The sequence below is a fragment of the Charadrius vociferus genome, unplaced genomic scaffold (assembly GCF_000708025.1).
Source record: "Charadrius vociferus isolate BGI_N301 unplaced genomic scaffold, ASM70802v2 scaffold163, whole genome shotgun sequence".
In the NCBI taxonomy this organism is placed as follows: Eukaryota; Metazoa; Chordata; class Aves; order Charadriiformes; family Charadriidae; genus Charadrius; species Charadrius vociferus.
In genome coordinates, this window is record NW_009648332.1 from 12,183,216 (window position 1) to 12,204,281 (window position 21,066).

The window sequence follows — 21,066 nt, forward strand, 5'->3', positions numbered from 1 at the left end:
CGGTGTGTGACTGGTGGTGGTGGTTCGTGGCTGTTCGCCTACGAGCGCTGTATTCCCGCCCGGGAAAGGGGGGATCGGCTGGAAACACAGGAAAAAGTTAGTTTTGCCCTTATTTATCTATAAAGTGGATTAAATGAGAAGACAATATTAAGACCAAGGTGGCAAATCTTGGTGCTGATACCGAGTTAGTTACTAGTTTGGTGCTTGTTTTGAGATGTAATGAATACATCCTGCACTGGAGGCCCCAACATGAGAAGGATGTGGACCTGTTGGAGCAGGTCCAGAGGAGGGCCATGAAGATGACCAGAGGGCTGGAGCACCTCTTATATGAGGACGGGCTGAGACAGTTTGGGTTGTTCAGCCTGGAGAGGAGAAAGCTCCAGAGAGACCTTATAGGAGATTTCCAGTGCCTAAAGGGGGCCTACAGGAAAGCTGGAGAGGGCCTTTTTGCAAGGGCAGGTAGTGATAGGTTGAGGGGTAATAGCTTCAAACTGGAAGAGGGTAGATTTAGACTAGATATTAGGAAGAAATTTTTCACTCTAAGGGTAGTGAGGCACTGGAACAAGTTGCCCAGGGAAGTTGTGGGTGCCCCATCCCTGGAAGTGTTCAAGGCCGGGCTGGATGGGGCTTTGAGCAACCTGGTGTAATGGGAGGTGTCCCTGCCCATGGCAGGAGGCTTGGAACTAGATGATCTTTAAGGTCACTTACAACCCAAACCATTCTATGATTCTATGAAGTTGCAAACTGTGCTCTTTGCCAGCATGTTTGGGTCTTGACTACAGTCTAGAGGAGATGGGTATTTACTGCAGAAAGTGTCCAGGAACGACCGTGAAACCTGGACTAATGGCATGGGGTGAGATGTCGTAATGCAAAGTGCAACATCTTGCATATATAGGGACTAATGAGAAGAACTTGTGCTGTACCCTGCCATGCCTTTGGTTGGGAATAACTGTGGAGAAGTGACTGTGTGTTCTGGTCCGGTCATTCATGACAGCTCGTTGCAGTGTAATTGTGAACAGGCAAGTAAAGACATGAGCCCTTTTAAGTGGGTGCTTCCCACTGACACGAGGAGATCTTAATTCCACCACACAGAGCTAGGGTGAGACCTGGAAGGTCATCTGGAAGGTCTGGTCCCTTGCAGTCAAGAAAAGGTGAATTAGAAGTATCAGAGGTGCAAGGGAGAGCCACTACGGTGATCAGAACAGTCAGGGCATTCAGCAGGCCAAAAATCAGAAGGAGATTCTGGAAGAGCCTTCAGGTGAGAGTATTGAGAAAAATCCTAACAATGTTAGGGTGCAACCAGAGTAGTTCCTGGAAGGATTTTCATGACACGGCACAGTCAAGTTTCCTTGAGATACTGCATTTGGCCAGCACAATGTGCCATGTGTGTGGCTTGGCTTCAGTTCACAGTAATTGTCACTTTATCAGAGATAAACCTAGACCCTGCAAGAATCCCATTTTGTGGGGATGTGGTCTGTGTCTTCAGGAACACAGTGCAGTCATGTAGAAATTTATATACAACACAAGTATTTTTATGGAAGGAGAGAAAATGTTATGGGGAAATACTCCAGGGCAGGTCTTAGAGCTGCAGGGCTGTGGTGTAGCAATTCTCCCAGTTACTTAGGTGATAGTTGTGTAGAAGGTGTGGTAGAGTCTGTTTGTCTGCAGTTAGCTGGAAGCTTTCTGCCTCAGCACAGAAGCAACTTTTTATAAATGGAAAGAAGAACAGTAAATGAAAATAAAGGAAATTAATGGGGTAACTTGTTTCATAACAGGTTGTCATGAAACTCATTCTTAAAGAATGTTTCAATCAAAAAGAAAATTAAAAAACCCACCTGGCATTCACTGTGATCAAGTACAGAGATGAACATGTCGTTCAATCAAATGAGACCTCGAACATCACAGGTGAGAGTTTTTGTACTTTTCCCTAGAGATTTTTTAGATTTCCTAAATAAAACTAAAAAAATATGGACACTGCACCACTTCTAGGAGGTCTGAGAGGACAAAAATATACTTTTAACATAGTATATATAGAAAGCATTCTTTTCTAGTTTATATTTAGTAACTCAGCAATTGCAGAAATATTTTATATCACTTACTTGCATGGCTTCTAGTTATAGGGAAGGCTTTTCAGAACTGTATCATCCTTGTCACTACTTTGATTTTTTGCTAAAAGTATCAAGACCCAGACATTAACAGTCCTACAACTACCATAGGTTTGAACACAATCACCTCAGTTAACCTTGCTCAGAGAAGGCTTAGTTATCCTTGTTGCAGACATTACCAAGAGTACTTCTGTGCTTCCAAGGTGGCTAATATTATTAACAACTGTCTGAAATATTTTGATTTTTTTTTTCATGCTGGCAAGGTCAAGTTATGGTGCTTTGTATTATGTTTGAATCAAGCTTTTAGGACTTTGCACTTTTTATGAAATGAACAAAGGTAGGATTTTAGCTGAAGTTCTCTTGTACCCATGGCACACTCCAGAGGATCAACTGGTTTTGGTAAGCTATTTCCGTTGCTGTCACAGTGACATAGAGCAGAAGCATAGGCTCTCATTTCCATTGTTGAGCTTGTTCTAATGTGACTTATTTTGATGCTGTCAGCTAGCATTCAGTCACAAATTGCTCTACTCATCGCTCTTCTCACTATCTAGTCATCGTTGTCAGATAGTACACGGGCTAGAAGAGTGAGACTCTATCAACAAAGAAGCCATTCCTGCCTCCAGAAATTGACAGTCCAGCTAAGCAAAACAAAGCGTATAGGACAAGTATTATAATATATCTACAGTTACGATCATCTGTTCTTACTTTATTTAGTTGGTGGAGCTCCATGTTTTTTATGTCCCAGAAGAAGTGTGGAACTTCAAGCTGAATACAATTCCTGTCGCTCTTACTAGCAAGTTTATCTCGGCTGGATTTATAAGGTGAGCATAATCTTTCGTGTACATGGTAGCTCCTTTATGTTATTCTCTACAGAGCATGAATACATCTGTCAGAAGAGACTTGTACTCCAAAAAGTTCTAGAGGGCAAGGGGTGCCCATGACTAGTGTTATGTTCATTTGGACTGTCTCAGGCTTAGCTCCATTGCAGCCCTTCATGTAGACTGTTGAAACGCACTTCCAGAGCAGTGCAAGTATTTCTGAAGAAAAATTTATGTTGTAAAATCACGGTTTTATATTCTTTCTGTCTTCTTAAGCCTGAGTATCAAAATCTTGAATTCTTTTTGGCAACGCACCAGCTTCAAGACAGAGTGGCTTGATGAAGATGGGAAAGCCTGTCACTTCCCAGGAACAGGGATATGATGGTCTGAACTCTCAGTCTGAAGAAAGAACTTAAGCCGTGTTTCCCAAGGGGAAGCCTTACAGCCCATGCAACCACTGGCATACCTTCTTTCTTCTTCAGTAGTATTTCTGAGAGGTTACCCACAACACTGTGTGCTATGTGTGCTCTCAGATGGCTGTTTAGAGGACTTAATGAAAGAATACCCCAGGTTCCAGTCCTAGGCCCAAACCTGACAGAGAGTTGCAGTTTTAATCTTTCATAACTTCAAAAGTTTGTTTTATACTCCTAAACACTTTATTCACAAAATCTGTGTGTATCCAGTGTGGTAAGAAGTTTAGAAAAATCAAATAATGTAAAGATAAGTGTTGAAATGGAGCTTTCACATGCACCTTGTCTGCTTCTGTGCAAAACCTGTCAATTGAGCTTAAAATGCAGGGAATATTGGTTTTAACTAATTTAAATGTAGGCTCATATTGTCCACTTAAGACAATATACTGTGTAGCTGGAAAGATTGACAGCAGTCAGGTAAGAGCATGTGGGGCAGAATGTATTCATTCTCACAGCTTCTTTTGTTGAAAGGCTGCTCAAAACCAGAGGAAATACGTGCATGTATCCATTTTGGTTGCTGTACTAGTCTACAGCAGAGGTGCAAAATACACAGCTGGAGTGGTAACTTCAAATCATTTCATGTGATTGGACATCTGTCACTGCCCTCTGTTCTCTAGTGTAAATTTATTTCACTAAGGCTCAGTTCTGAGCCATCAACTTAAATTAGGATTCTCGTTGAATTCAGTGCATTTATATCTGTCTGGGTATTTGTTGCTTGCTAATGAATCTTAAATAATTGATAATTAATTATCCTATGGGTACTATGCAGTGCTGCAGTACATTAGCATTAACAATGACTAGCACCTGGCCAGTGTATCACTGTCTTTATAAAAACAGAAAAAATTAAAAAAACTTCTCTTCTTATAATCCAGGAGAGGGAACAGCAGCCTTGCTGGTACTAATGCTGTTTGAACATTGTTGATAGCACTGTCCAGTCAGTTCAACAATCCTAGTGCTGAGTCAGCTTAACAAAGGATTCCTAGGTCTAAGTATAGGCTATTTCCATTAATCATGAAATTAGAGGAAAATAAAGTGTGTAATTGTCTATGGCCCTGAGTTCTTGTTCCCATGAACTTTATTTCTCAGCCTCTGTGATCTTTTATTTATTCCTCATTCCTCACCACAGAAGCCATACTTTTGTTATTCCAGATGAGATTGCTTCAATGAACTCTAGTTTGCATTACTTTTAAAGGAACACCCTGAAGCAAATTACTCGGATGTGACTAGCCTTCTGCTAGCCAGTGGCAGCAAGTGAGAAATATATTATTATATGTTCCTAGCAGCTGTATCTCAGGTTCTGTATACCTAGATAATTTTCTCCCATGATACATCATAGTTACTTAGATGTTTTCCCTGCTGTTCATAAATGCCTTAGATTTAGATTTCCTTGCTGGTTTGGACAGGCATTATCACTGAAAGATGTGCAGTGTTAGAACTGCCCCTGAAAGAGCTTTCATTTGGGTTTCAGAAGACCATCCAAGGGGCACATCTTGTCTGAGACATCAGCTTGAAGAAATTTTGGGAACGAAAGATATTTGAATGATAGATCATCTCTGTTCTCACATAAGGCCTTGGAAGGATGTGTATTGAATTATGTATCCATCTTTCACATACTTCTTTATACATTTGAAATAAATGACATGAGGGTTAATAACTGCAGAAGGGTGGGCAAAAAATGGCTGGCGAAGAAATAAAGAGAAGCTAAACGTACAGGGACCAAGCAGTGTGGCCTAGATGTGTCTACTCTGCAGACCTGGGTCTTCTCTGCTGCATGCCTGTGCTCCAAGGCAGATTTATGATCTTGAGGAGGATCCTCTAAGTCCAGGGTGTTTGAAATAATGAAGGGAAGCATTGTAGCCCACTGAAGTACGTGTTGATGAGATGAAACTGAGCGTGTTTTTACATATCTAGGGTGTGAAATGAAGGCATGTAAGGCTGTTTGAAGGTGCAGACAAACCCTGAGAGGTCAGTGTTGAAGACCTGTCCAAGTTGAAGGGATGGTATGTTCTTGTCTATACTGTTTACTGAGAATGGCATGTGCTATCCCCCAAGCTATGTCTGTGCATTGCTTGAAGAGTGATAGCTGCCTGGGCCAAAATCATACTAGGTAGTTTACTAACACTTAATCAGCATGGGTGATTAACAGTCTTAGGCCTGAATTTGTTCCCTGGTTTATTTTATATGACAGCATAAGAGCAATTAGAATTGCTTATGTTGTGCTGCAGAGCTTTTGTGTGCCTCTTGCACATTTGGTTTTATTTTGTGGAGATGCTTTTTATTCTATGGTGATTTTTATACTGAGCTCATTACTTTAATATTTGCATGGTTTCCAGTATTACATTAAATGATTCAATTCATATTTGTGTCAGCTCTCTCATCCTCAAACTATGGTGGAAATCTTCACACTGCAGTGTTTGGTTTTGATTTAAAATGCGTTTGCATGTACACATGCACACACCCAACTGTAAATTTGTGTTGGAGAAGACAAAATCAAAGGAATGTGCCTGCTACTTAAAGTGGACAGTGATGACGTCTCCTCTAGCTCTTAGTGCTTGAAGGGGTATGTTCTACAGTCCTGGACCGGCCCCATGAAACTTTGTCACCTATATGGAAATGCATGATTGTAGTCTCCAATGTTTTTGTTGTTCATCTGCAGATGAGCAAGAGCATCTGGAGTCATTTTCAAATTTCAGCTACTTCCGTATTTTCCCTTTGTGTGGGGCTCCTAAAATATGAATATTGGTAGTTAATGTTATGACAGCCCTTGTAATACAGTCTACCATAACGTGATACAGTGTTCTGACTCTACCACACCAAGACTCTCTGGCCTATATGTAATTAGGTTCAGTTCCAGGACATAGTTCCCATTTTTGATCATTCTGTCCACACAAGCCAGCATGTATATAGCATTGTCTTCCCCCTCTTACTGACTACAGAGGGTGGAAGCAAGGACAGGTAGCCTGGGAAGAATACAGAGAAATTGTCCAAACAGCCAGGGATCATCAGATAAGGAAACCTAAAGCCCCGATAGAATTAAATCTGGCCAGGGACATCAAGGGCAACAAGAAAAGCTTCTACAGGTACGTTAGTGGTAAAAGGAAGACTAGGGAAAATGTGGGCCCTTTCCGGAAGGAAACAGGAGACCTGGTTACTCGGGATATGGAGAGGGCTGAGGTACTTAATGACTTTTTTGCCTCAGGTCTTCACTGGTGAGTGTTCTAGCCTCATTGCCCAAGTCACAAAAGGCAAAGATAGGGACAGGGAGAATGGAGAACTGCCCACTGTAGGAGAACACCAGGTTCGAGACCATCTAAGGAACCTGAAGATGCACAAGTCCATGGGACCAGATGAGATGCATCCGTGGGTCCTGAGGGAAGTGGCAGATGAAGTTGCTAAGCCACTATCCATCATATTTGAGAAGTCGCTGCAGTTTGGTGAAGTTCCCACTGACTGGAAAAGGGGAAACCTTTTTTTTTAGAAAGCAAAAAAAGGAAGACCCGGGGAACTACAAGCCAGTCAGTCTCACCTCTGTGCCTGGCAAGATCATGGAGAAGATACTCCTGGAAACTTTGCTAAGGCATATGGAAAATAAGGAGGTGATTGGTGACAGCCAACATGGCTTCACTAAAGGCAAATCATGTCTAACAAATTTGGTGGCCTTCTACGATGGGGTTACAGCGTTAGTGGATAAGGGAAGGGCAACTGATGTTATCTACCTGGACTTATGCAAAGCATTTGACCCTGTCCCGGGTGACATCCTTGTATCTAAATTGGAGAGACATGGATTGGTGGATGGACCACTTGGCGAATGAGGAATTGTCTGGACGGTTGCACTCAAAGAGTTGTGGTCAACGGCTCAATGTCTAAGTGGAGACCAGTGACAAGTGGTGTTCCTCAGGGGTTGGTATTTGGACCAGCACAGTTTAACATCTTTGTTGGCAACACGGACAGCGGGATTGAGTGCACCCTCATCAAGTTTGGCAACGACACCAAGCTGTGTGGAGCACTAAATACGCTGGAGGGAAGGGATGCCATTCAGAGGGACCTAGACAGGCTGGAGAGGTGGGCCTGTGCAAACATCATCAAGTTTGGCAAGGCCAAGTGCAGGGTCCTGCACGTGGGTTGGGGCAATTCCAAGCACAAATACAAGCTGGGTGGAGAATGGATTGAGAGCAGCCCTGAGGAGAAGGACTTGAGGGTGTTGATTGCTGAGAAGCTCAACATGAGCCGGCAATGTGCGCTCACAGCCCAGAAAGCCAACTGCATCCTGGGCTGCATCAAAAGCAGCATGGCCAGCAGGTCGAGGGAGGTGATTTTCCCTCTTTACTGCACTCTTGTGAGACCCCACCTGAGTACTGCGTCCAACTCTGGGGCCCCCAGAAGACATGGACCTGTTGGAGTGGGTCCAGAGGAGGGCCACAAAGATGTTCAGAGGGCTGAAGCATCTCTCCTATGAAGACAGGCTGAGAGAATTGGGGTTATTCAGCCTGGAGGAGGGAGGGTTCCAGGGAGACCTTATAGTGGCCTTCCAGTGCCTAAAGGGGGCCTACAAGAAAGCTGGAGAGGGACTTTTTACAAGGGCATGTAGTGATAGGACAGGGGCTAACAGTTTTAAATTGAAAGAGGGTAGATTTAGACTAGATATTAGGAAGAAATTTTTCACTATGAGGGTGGTGAGACACTGGAGCGGATTGCCCAGAGAAGTAGATGCCCCATCCTGGAAGTGTTCAAGGACAGGTGGAATGGGACTTTGAGCAATCTGGTCTAGTGGGAGGTGTCCCTGCCCATGGCAGGGGGCTTGGAACTAGATGATATTTAAGGTCCCTTACAACCCAAACCATTCTATGATTCTATGAACTAGCCATCATTATTTGATCTTACAGATGTATTAATGAATAACAACATTCTAGGGTGTCTCCTCACATCACATTAAGAGTGCTACGTGAGAAGCTTGGAGAATACCTGGGTGGAGCTGCAGTTGCAGATAAATTCAAATTTTTAAAATGCATTGGGAAAAAACTAGCAGTGGTAAGTTAATATTTTTTTTTCTTTAGTGCTCTTCTGCTTTGTGATGTAAACCACAGATTTCGTTCCTGCAGATTAGATAATATCGCAAGAAAACAGAGATAACTTTAGGTGCACTGTTAGCCTTTGTTTTTAAACATGCTGCAGCATAAGCTCTTGTCAGAGCACATCTACTTCCCCAAATACAAAGGCACAGCTGGACAGGTGTTTTAGAAACATCCTTTAAAGCATCAGATGTAATTAGTCGCCATCCAGTGAAAAGATGCTAGTTTTGATAAGTCAATGGATTAAATATGACAAATCTGCAAATCCTGTTGCATTAAAAAAAAAAATCCCCCTGAGGTCATTGTTACCAGTACGTGGTTGGGAATATGGCACTTAAGGAATTTGCAATGGAAGCTGAGTAAGGCAGAGTTCCTCTAATGGTTTTTCCTGTGACCTGCCCAGAAGCCTTTAAAGGTCAGTATCTGAAGGAAAACTTCTCTCGATGTACATTTGTGTTCCACTAGTTAGTCCAGTAATACAGCCTGAGATTTGTGTAATCAAAAACCTGCATCTCTGAATTGTAACTGTTCCTCACGTTCATTCTCTATATATGTATATTTTACAAACTATGGCTAAAGATTAAGTAAACCTGAAAATTAGTCCAACTGAAAGTTTGTTAGTGTAATACACAAAGGCTTAAGTGATATACCTAAGTATAGAATACTTTTTTTCACTTCTCATTTCACCTCTTTCTCACGGATTTGGAAAGTAATTACAAGCTGGAAATTTGTTCTTTATGCATTTATTCTTTATTCTTTATTTCATTTGTAGTTGAGTTATCACTAAAATTACCCACACAAGAGAGTAGAATAAATACTAAGTAATGTGCAAAAACTAGGTGGAAAAATTTGAAGAGAAGCTTAAAGACTCTGACACAATATGAATCTGAAAACATACACATGTCTTCAAAGAACTGAGCTGTTTTTAACTGGATCATAAGAAGTAAGATGGTGTATTTTCTTCCCCACTCCTAGTTCTGAGATAAATGAAGAAATTTTCCAACCTCCTTCAGAATGTCAGGCATTTAATAAAATATTTTTCTTTAATAGAGAATTAAAGATATTGGTAGATACAAGTGAAGATTTTTAGTGACAGATATAATTTTAATTTGGGCTATTTACTGTTGCTTTATGTTTAACTTCATAACGAAGTGTAAAGCAATAAACCAACTAACTGGTTTATTTGTTGTTTAGGGTCATGGTAACCTCAGTGAATTACATCTCAATGATCAAATATTTGTTGAGTGTTTTCCCCCACGCCCCAGTCTTCTGTTTCGCAACAGTAACAGTGTAAGCAGTACTAAGAGCTGTACCCTACTTACAAGTAAGGGTCTTTAAGTGAAAAATAAACGTAGACCAAAATTGTGTTCATTTGCTCTTACTTTTCTTGCATATAGCCTGTGTCTCTAACAGTGAATCAATGGCATTGCCTGGCCATTATTCAGAACAGAATTTGGCCCCATGTTTAGTTCAATTTCATTATTTAAATGTAAGCTCAGATATATATATATATATTTGTTCTGTTGGAGTACATCTTTCAAACGTACATTGGTTATTTTAGACTTTGTTTTTAGGATGACTGTTGAAATCTGAGAGTGTATGTCACACAAAGAATATCAAGAGAAACAATAAATACAAGAAGACATAGGAGAGTAGTAAATATTTTTTTTTCCTATGTACATTAAATATTTTGCAATATTGTATCAGTTGAATAGCGAAAATTGTGTGACACTCAGCATGTCCATCCAGATTCAGCTTGAAGCAACTTGGTGAAGACAGTCTAAGGCTGTCTTCTGCTATGACTGTTGAATCAGGTCCTTTGAACCATAAGAGAGAGTGCAAAGGATATAACAAATTATGCGGTACGTCCATGTACTCCTGTGGGTCTGGTTGGGATTTTGAAAAATAGACAAAGTTTCAGTGCCATGTCAGAAAACAGAATAGTAGTGTGTGATCCTTCTTCCGCATCAGGCCATTACAGAAGATAGTGCTGGTTAAGAAAAAATGTAGTATGTAAAGATGATAACAGAATATAGAAATTAAATTATATGCAACATTATTGATAAAAAAGTATTTTATTGGTTATGCTTCCATTCTTTATCTCCCAAGGTGAAGGCAAAGCAAGAAGCAGAACTGGAACTGGAGTCATTTGCTCCTCCTTATGTATGTATTGAATGGCTTTTAAGGTATCATTTTCAGAAGCGTTTCACATTGCACATTTCTTCTTTTGTCCTGTCTGATGAATATACTGCATATTTTAGGCACTTTATCCTGAATTATATTTGTTACCTGGAGTGGAATACTTTGAAGATGTTTATCCATTATCATCATCAACTCAACAAAGACATCACTTTAATGCAGAAGCTAATAGGTTTGATCATGGATCAAGATTATCCAGTCTTCCCCCAAAAAATCCTGAAAAGAGCAACCAATTTTTAGAAAGCATACAAAGCAGTGATAAGCTAGAAAATCAGGAAGTGCACAGTCCCATGGAATGGGGTGAGAAAGAACCTGTTCCAGTTTTGCCTGCAAAACATAAGCAAGACTATAGCAACAGGATTCAGGAAAAACAGATACAGTTTAGAGAAAAAGGTGAGTTTAACCAATGTAGTGAAGGATGATGATGAAGGAGGAGAAGAATAAATATTATTGTTAACATTTACAATAAAATAATATTTCTGTTTTCTAATAATTGTTATGCAGATGAAAATGGATCCAATGGATCTCTCTTCAGATCAAGTCATTCAAATCCTGCAGATTGGGAGTCTGGAAAGCGTGATACGGTATTACAGACCCCTGAGCAAAATCATCTCAGCCAGGATCAAAAAGAGCATAGCACTCCTAAGTGGAATGACAGAGCCAAAGAAACTGCTTTTACTCTGCCTGTAGACCACAGTAATGAACAAGGCCAGAATAACCAAACACCCCCAAATCACATTAAATATCAAAAAGGTACAACTGTTCATTGTCATCTTTGTGCTAAAGCATGCTTTTTAGAAAGTTGGCAGAGTAAAGCTAAGTTTTAAGAAAACTATAGTTAAAGCATGAGTTGGAATATTGCTATCAGAACAGTATTCTATTTTTTTAAATAATAATTTTTAATTTGAAGGAGTCCTTTATCACTGTGTTCTGATATAGGGAAACATTATCTGAAAAAAATTTACTGAGCAGCTACTGTAAAGATTGGAGGATAATGATTCCATAATTCAACAGCAGTTTTAAATGAAAAAAAGTCCTGTTATCAGAATATCAAGGAAAGTATTTATTCCCTTCAATTTTCATTGTCCTCTTATACATGGCTACATTACTACTGAAGAGGAAGCGTTTCTACCCCTCCCTCCTTATAATGTTTATTTCTATGCTATTGAATAGTGACATTCCTAAAACTGAGAAGTGAGAGAACTTGAGCAGACTACAATGAAAATAGTGCAAAAGTATGGAGGGGTTTAAAGCACACATTAACTAGATAACATTTCTGTGCCAAAATAGAAAATGTTGTTTGGAAGAGATCGATTAACTACTTCTTCCTTTAAAATGGCATGTGTTATGGATACTGAGGGCCATTAAGTCCCTGAAAGGTTATATAATGTTCTTAATATTCCTAATTTTTAGTGATTACCAAGAAAGAAATGACTGACACATTTCAATTGGATTTGTATGACTAATGCTATATTAGCATCAAAATTATAACATAAATTGCTTTTGAGGAAATACTTTTGAAAGATAAGTCTTAATATTTGAGTAGAATTTTACAGTTAATGTAAAAAAGATGATGTTTATTCTATCACAAATTTTTAATGAGTAATTATTAAATGAGGCAATATTCAAATTTTCATAGGTATGGGCACCTTACAGATCTCAGTTAGAATTATTTTCTGGATATCCCACACTTTGAGTAAGAAAAACAAAAATTTGAATATGAGACATGTCTGGAGAGTGTATTAGAAAAGGCTTTTGTGGATGACTTTTCAGTAATTTCAGTTTCCAGTCATCATCTGTCAAAAATAGCTTTGTCTCTCTATCATCATGTTACCTGATATGAAGTATGAGACTGTTCAATATACAAATATATATCTCTAAAGAACTGAAAGTTTTCCGGAACTTTATTTAGAATGGTGAAGGAAGTAGTATTTTGTGGTACTAAAGGTGAAGTCTGTCAGTAATTTTCTTTTGAAGTATTTATTGTATATATTTTAAAGCAGATAACATTTATTCATTAACATATAAATGCAAAACATTTGGCTCTGAAAGGCAGAAATTGTTAGATACAGAATTAGTTTAGGGAAGGTGAAATAATTATGTGGCTTCCTTATCTGTGATAGTGTTTCTTGTACTAGTTACCAAGAATTAGTTAGATAGAAATTCTCAAAACAAAATTCTCTTTTTCTTTATTTCTTTCCTCTGTTATTCACACATTTCCAAACACCAGAGATAACATTATTGGATTGATTCACTGAATTTCTAATACAGGGTGGAAAGTCCAGGCATTGACAGTCAAAACAGCTTGAATTTTGTGAATGTAATTTATATATTTTGATCATCACTATCCTGTCACAGAACTAACAAACATGGAAAATAATGACCACCAAAAAGATACCGAACTAAGGAGAGACAGAACACGGGATGCTGAAATTCTTAAAATAATGGAAGACCAAACCACAGAATATGTACACAAAACCCAAAGGTTAGTATATAATGATTTTGCTAAAATAATGGATAATATTAATTCATAGCTAGAAACTGATTTTACAGACTTAAAATAAATGAAAGAAAATGGGGAAAAACCTCGTTTCATTACATGAATTTTCACTTGCTGTTTTGATTTTATCTTTAGCTTGCAGCAATACAGAACTAGCAAGTCTGTAGCTGTTCCTGGTGAAAAAATGGATAATCAGGTGTGTTTTTCAAGGTAACATATTGTTAGTAATCTGAAGCAATAAACGTAGTCCTCCACCTAGAAATAGTCTAATTTTATAAGACAGGTAACTCATTAGAAATACGAAATGCTCAAATGTGGGTTTGAAAGTAATTGAGAAAAGTCAATTCATGCACTGCTACTCAGCAGATTTACTAATGAAAAATCAACTCTAGTTCTAAACAATGAAATCATCAGAAATTATACCTCTGGTTATAATTTAATAGGAACTAGATATACAATAACTATCTCAGTCTTATTAATGTTAGCGCTTTTTTTTTTACAGTTTCTTGACAGTAACTTTTTATTGGTTTTATTGATGACAATTTCATATTTCCTATGGGATATATTTGTCTTCTCTCAAGCCGAGCGAAACTTCTGATTAAAAACTATAAAATCCTTTAAAACATACGAATGATATAGTCATAGGATCAGAGCAAGACCACATTTAGGAAAACTCAGCACCCACATGCAATGATACAGCGTAATAGCTGTCACTATTAACTGTCACCTGTGAGCTCTGGCGCAGAAGTGATTGTAGTGTAGTCTTATGAAAATAATAATGAAATTGAAAATCTGCTACTATAACTTTTATTTTAGAAACTGGCAGTCCAAACTTCGTAAGCAATGAGCCAGTTTTAAGGCCTGTTATTCCTGGTCTTGCATGGGAGTGCCAGTAACTTGTGGGGTTATGGGTATGGACAAGAACAATTAGCAATAGTCTACATTTTTGTCCATATGTTCTCTGTGATGTAAGTGTTCAGTGTCCTGATTTTATTTGCAGAGGTCCATCTGTTTGTAATTTAGTTGTCATTTAGTACTGGTAACACAATAAAAAAGCTTATATGCAGAATTCAAATTTAGCCCTTCCATTCACTCAGGCCACATTCAGGGCATATGTCTAATGTAACGATTCAGGATTATGAGTTATGTACTTATAGTTCTGTCTTCTGACTCTATAGGCAGATAAAAGCAAGAAAAATCATACTTGTCAAAAAGAATATATTTCACCTCCTAGTCCACCTTTTCTGGCACTTTCTGTAAATCCAGCTCAAGTTCCTGCAATTCAGGGAGCAAGTGAGTATATGATTCCAGGAAATTGAAGGGAAGTGAACATTTAATCAGTAGTCAGCGAAGACAGAAATACCTATTTTATGGAAGAATTTGTAAATACATTTATTCACTGTATTATTACAAATTTTAATTTGTGGTTGGAAAATTCCAGGCATTTATAATTGCATGGGCTGTTCATAGAGCATAGCAGGTTCCCAGTGCTAGCTAGAAGCCCAGTTTGTGGACTTGGGTATGGAAGGAGAAAAGAAGGGAGATCAGATGAAGTACTTCTGGCTCAAGTGAGAACGTAGCAAAGAAAACCACTAGTAGTATTGCTGAGGATTCTCTGCTGTGGTGGAGAAGGAGGAGGATAGGAAGAAGATAAGTGATTAACCTATTGTTGCAGGCTAATGAAAATCTGAGATACTATCCTGCCTATGACAAGCTGGAGTTTAAGGCAAGATTTTGCTACAGTTTATATCACAAAGTCTTTTAAGCAGGAAATAGTCTTTTGGAGGCTTGTTTGCAGTGCATCTAGATCTTGAATATACTAGCTTTAGTCATACATTGTCTAGGCATATAAAAGGGTGCTTACTTGTTTGTGTGCGTGTATGAATGCCTAGATGCATGCTGGATTTCTCACTTTTTTCTAATATACCAGCCATTTCAAAAAGTTAGAGGTAGTTTATTAAATGAAAGAATTTCTACTGCCTGTTCTGACAGAGCTTTTGGCATGATTTATGGTGGGTGCCTTACAAAAATCTTGATTGATCCTTGCTATTTACAGTATCCACATGCTTGCTAAATATAATTGTAATATCTTTAGAAAGCAAGATGGTAGAACAATTGCAACAAATGAAGAAAGATAGAAGGCATATGGAGAAAACTAGAGAAGAACTGGTCAAAAAAGCTAAGGGGCTGCTGGAACAAAATAAGCTGAGAAGATACCACGGTACACTTTTAGTTTATTTTGGAATTTGGAGTGATTGACAAATGACACTGAAACCAATGTTTGTCTCCGTGTCAGTGAGCTTAATTACAGAGAGAGAGCAGTTTGCTAACCGATAGCTCCGAGAAGGCTCATTTGTGTGATAGCATGATGGACAGATTCAAGGTTGCAATGTTTCCTTCCACTTTTTTTGTGGCAATCTTATAAATCTAAAAACATCCCGCCTTTTATAAATCATTCAAGTCATGTTCCATGTACATATAGTGCCCAGAAAGCTACTGCACGCCGCTCCACTGTTTGAGGCCCAGGACAGCTGACATATTCTAAACCTGCCTTTAGCTGGTCCTAAAGAGGATTTTACTGTGTTGATAGGGCTTCTAGTCAAATTGCCAGCGTAATACTTTTTCTTGACAGAATCATAAAATTCCTCCTATCATCTTCCTCCTATCTAATGGTATTCAGCTTATGGCATGGAGGTTACAAACCTGCTGTGACAAGCTTAACAAACCTTGGGTTTTGACAAGGTAAAATTCTCATTGAAATCCCACCCAAATTTTCTTTGTAAAATTATTTTCAAGTTTATACTTAATCTATCCTCCCTAAGTCACATTCCGGTTATACAGACATGAGGTTTAGTCACTTTGATGTTCTGAGAGCGTTCTCTTTGTACTTAAATACACCTAAATCGCTAGGAGTCTTAACTATTTTTAGTAGCTCTGTCGAAAGGAGAAGGCAAACCAATTCTTCCAGTTATTCTCCAAGGGCATGGCTACGCTGCACTCTGCAGCATGGTGAAGTTGTATATAAAAAACCCAAACTTGGGTATTTGAAGTAGTGAATCCGTAGTAGCGTGGAGCTGCAAGGCAAACTAATTTACCCTGCTGAGATAAGCCCTAAATGACTCCTGCATTGTCTGAAATTATGTTTTCCAGTTAGGTAAAATGCAGGTTGTTTCACAAGGATTCAAACAGCTTCTGCAGGTTCTTTAAGAAGCATCTCTGCCTCTGAATTATTTTTATCAGACTTGTAGAGTTCGGTAAGTAAGTGCATTTCAAGTATGTTTCTTCATACGGTATGAAGGGAAGAGCACATTCTGTAGGAACAGTGGTCCAGTCTGTATTTAATATCCTCCTGAGATTGCCATGCTGACAGTCACTTTCCATTCCATATAGTCCTGGAACCATTCAAGGTCAGGTCGGATGGGAGCAACCTGATCTAGTTGAAGATATCCCTGCTCATTGCAGAGGAGGTTGGACTACATGGTCTTTAAAGGTCCTTTCCAACCCAAACTACTCTATGATTCTATGAAAATTCAGTTGCATTTATAGTGAATATAATTTTAATGAAGATTTTCACTAATTGCTTTTTTTAAAGAAACCTACTGCCATGTTTTAATGCATGTATTGGCCAACTGAATCTTGTGAGATCAGCTGGTCATTACTGTCTTCAATAGACCTTATGATAAGATGAATAAGACCAAACAGTATTACTGTTTTCCTGTGTAGCTCGTGAGGAATGGAAAAAGAAGTACTTTGAAACTAAGAAAGCTACAGTTTCACTGGAGGACGCTTTGAACAAACTGCGACAAGATTTAGAGCTTTACCACCAGAAATTACTCTTGCAATTGGAAGCCAGAGATAGCCGAAAACGACCAAACAATATGACAAACTCCAAGGTATTTGCTTGTATTATTTAATCTCTCTCTTTACACAGCCTGTTTTTTTTTTTATAAAATATAAATTAAAGTAACAAATTCATCACCAACCAATGACTTGTAAACTAGCTTTAACAGCCAAATATCCCTCAATGATCTGAGGTATAGAATTACTTCAGCCCGTTCTTCTCAAAAAGACTGAAGAAGTGCTTGAGGCTGAGAATTTGATTCTTTCACCTTTGTGGTTGTACAATACCTTCTCATAACAAAATCCCCTTTTGTTCAGTATGATTAATGAATTGTTCAACTATATATTGTTCTCAGCATCCCAAATTTCATGTACAGAGGTAATGAATTATAATTGTGTTTGGAGGACAAGAAACATCTCTGAGGTTGTTAGAATGGTTGTGCCTGAACTATTGTACAACTGCGAGTCTCATGTTATGTTGTTGGTGTCAAATCATGGGAAGTTCAGAGAGGAATGAAAAAAAGAAAAGGTAAAATAAAAGGAGGAAACACCATTCCCAATAGTTGTATCTCTAATTTTCTAAATGCATTAGTGGAAGCAAGTCTGTTGGCTAATCTGAAGCTAGACTAGGGGAAAAAAAAGTCCCTTTCTTGTATCTGAAAGGTGGGAGGGTGTATATACAATCCAAAAGTGTATATTGTATACAAATGTGTATTATTTGAGCTATCTCAATATAAATATCTACAATGTAAAAATATTAATATGGTTCATATTGCTTTAAATTACTAGCTGTGTTCAGATATGTTATTGCTCCTTTTGGAGGCAATACCATTTTTTTTTCAGTCTTTCCAGCTAGGCACAAAGAGGCCTTATGTGAAGGATATGCACAACTTCACATGCATACAGCAGTTGTTTGTTGGCCAGGACACAGAGAAGACAGCCAGGATTTAATGAGCTATTAGGCTAAGGACGAGTGTGCTCTCCACCCCTCGGAAGCTGTGTGCTACGTGAGGCGCCTCGGCTGGCCAGGCAGGCAGCGGTCAGGCGGGAAGGGTCAGGCTCTGGCAAACAGATCCTGCTGTCACTGGTTTCCCCTCTTCCATCAGCTTTGTCCGCACTGGTGACTCAACCCAACAACACGATGATTCCTCAGTAGCCCCCCAACTAGTCTGACAGCCCTGCCTGTTTTTTTCCCTGCATGACTGTGTATCTTTCCTGCTTTCTCAGTGGTCTGAGCGGGGTTACACAGCTGTGCAGTGTCGGAGCTGGGACTTGGACCCTTGTGTGCAGGCAGCTGCGCCCCTGGGCGGGGAGAAGCTTAAGGCAGGAGCTCAGAGATGAGCGGCTGCAGATATCACATAATGACTCCTTGTAAGGGCAACTTTATCGCATCATTTATGGCAGTTTATTAGCATTTTGAAAGGCTTGGAACATCAAGAGATTACCATGTGCACACTCCCATCCCTTAGCGTTACTGACTTCAAGGGACTACAGCTGACTTATACGAGCTCGGTATCAGAACCTGCATTTCGAAAACATTAATTTTAGTTTTATAGGTTAATTCAAAGATAGGCCCACCCCCAGCTACTGCTGAAATGACGTGCTGTATAACCAGGGGTTTATCTGCACTAAACATTACATGAGTGTAGCAATCTCATCAATAAATGTACTGTGACAGAGCGATGCTAAGACTGTGAGAGAAAAAGCACACGATTTGAAGTATGGCTTTGTATTATAAATGGGGAGTAGCCATAAAAGATAATTGCAAAACAGTGTGCTGTTACGCAGGAGATCTGATCTGGATCTTAACTTCCCAAAGCAATAGGGAGTGGAAGAACCTCCGCACCCAGCTGAAGGGCTGTCAGAGTAGCTCTTGGAGAGCAGGCTGCCCAACATGTATTAAGGTCTGGAAGAAAGCAGGGGATTTGGAAAGAGTTTAGAGGATTGTTTCTGAGTGGTGAAGTAACACTCAGAATGAAGAGATGCACTAATGCTGCATGTGAAGTTTTGGTGGTATTGTTATTGTTTCATACAGAATTACACAATCATCCGGATTACTACAGTGCAGCATGAACTTGATCAACTGAGGCGGAAGCTGGATGATACAAAAATGAAACTCGTAATAGAAATTAAGGTACTCTGCCTTTTAATTAAAACAGTCGAAATGATACTATGTATAAAAAAACCTTAGATTTCCCAAACATTAGATGATGTAAATATTTGTTAACCAGTTATTGTTTTATACTGTTAGTTTTATGGTGTTAGTTGTCATTGTAACTTTATCACGTGAGCCAAATTACCCCAGAACACCAGGTTATTATTAGATGATTTTATATGTATGGGCATCCACCTGCTCTGGCACGGGGTGCTCCATGGGCTGCAGGTGGATATCTGCTCCACTGTGGACGTCCATGGGCTGCAGGGGAACAACCTGCCTCACCATGGTCTTCACCACGGCTGCAGGGGACTCTCTGCTCCGGCGCCTGGAGCACCTCCTCCCCCTTCTTCTTCACTGACTTTGTTTCTCTCACATATTCTCACTCCTCTCTCCAGATGCAGTTGCTGTATTGCACAGTAACTTTTTTCCCCTTCTTAAATATGTTATCCCAGAGCCGCTACCACCATTGGTGAGGGGCTTGGCCTTGGCCAGCAACTGGTCCATCTTGGAGCTGGCTGGCATTGGCTCTATCGGACACGGGGGAAGCTTCTAGCACCTTCTTACAGAAGCCGCCCCAGTAGCCTCCGACTACCAAAACCTTGCCCCACAAACCCAAAACATCTAGGATGGATGTACTCATCATGCCTTCTCCATTGTATAACAAGGAGTGGAAAGAACAATGAATTTGACAGTTGTCTCTTAAAAAACACCAAGGCAAAGTACAGAAGAAAGCAGTGCTAGAACTAGGCTATATAATTAGACATCTAAAATTTTAAAGATGAAAGATCTATTCTGTATTCAGCCATCTTGTATAAAATTCAATCTTGGTCATATAAACCCATATGCATGTCAACTCCAAAAACTTCCTTAAATTGCAGTTGCTTAAATTACTGGTTCTTCTGCAGATGAGAAAGCAGGCAGCATCTGATTTACGAGCCTTGAGAGCGGAACTGATACAGAAGAAGATTCATTCAGCTTTAATTCTCCAGTCCAGAAAATCAGAAATTTAAGAGGATGACATGACTGTAACATCTGTAAAGTCTACAGAAGCTCTGTAATGTATATAGAAGCTCAGAGTTTCAGAGCATTTGTTTGTATGTTCTTGAAGTTATCTTGTAAAAAGACATCAACTGTATAAATGTTGTGGAATTCGTATACCAGGCTACTGAGGTACTGCAGCTTACTTCTTTTAAATCTCACTCTTACTATGATTAGTCAGCTACTTAAACATATAGTTTAACCTAGTAATGTGTTTAAAACAAAGCCAAGTTATTTAAAAGTGCAAATTAGTGAATTGTGTAACATAACATTAGTATGCTGATGTTCGTTCATTAACAAAATACCTACTAAGCAAATAAACCTATAATCTGTAACATCCTGTTCTTATTTTTAGGCACAGGCATTACATTTTTGGAAAATGATTAAAATACATCTTCTGTTGAACTACAGCAATAGTAATCCTTTATTTAGCTCTTTACTGAAGTATATTTTTGTCACTATAACTATGCCTATCTATAAATTACCAGTGTATTATTACCATATTATTATGAAGTATGAACAAAATCTTAGATTATCTCACCTTACTTCACATCTAGTCAGTTTTGTTCCCTCTCTTATTAGGAAAACCACATGAACATTAACTACCTTCTGTAGTTAGTGGAAGAGGCAAACCTTGTTTTGGACAAGCTGTAAGGATGATCCTGGTCCAACTTACGGTATTGCATACTCTGTTTAAGTTCAAGCTCATGCATGTGCTTAGATAACAATGCTCTGAAAGAGTAATCAGAAACCTCCTCTTGACAGTAATTTTTTCTAGCTCTCCTGTTTGCCTCTTTGCAGTACTAGATGTTATTACATTAAGCAGGACATTAACATGGTAGGAATTAATGTTATCTAAAAAGCTGACA

At 39.1% G+C, this 21,066-nt stretch overlaps 2 protein-coding genes across 2 annotated transcripts in view; one reads left to right on the top strand and one right to left on the bottom strand.

Annotated features, from left to right (window-relative positions):
- GNG5 (guanine nucleotide binding protein (G protein), gamma 5) overlaps positions 1-1,871 on the bottom strand; it is a 3,305-nt gene extending 1,434 nt beyond the window's left edge. Inside the window, exon 1 of the mRNA XM_009884879.1 lies at positions 1,836-1,871. Coding sequence (XP_009883181.1) covers positions 1,836-1,871 — 36 coding nt within the window. The remainder of the gene's footprint in view (positions 1-1,835) is intronic.
- Positions 1,870-20,169, top strand: SPATA1 (spermatogenesis associated 1). The gene is made up of 13 exons (XM_009884880.1): positions 1,870-1,905; positions 2,820-2,926; positions 8,304-8,421; positions 10,572-10,625; positions 10,724-11,054; positions 11,166-11,373; positions 13,018-13,146; positions 13,297-13,357; positions 14,340-14,454; positions 15,257-15,382; positions 16,885-17,054; positions 19,037-19,135; positions 20,065-20,169. The coding sequence occupies exons 1-13, from the start codon at positions 1,870-1,872 to the stop codon at positions 20,167-20,169; spliced, it is 1,659 nt and encodes a 552-aa protein (XP_009883182.1).
- The last annotated feature ends 897 nt before the right edge of the window (positions 20,170-21,066 follow it).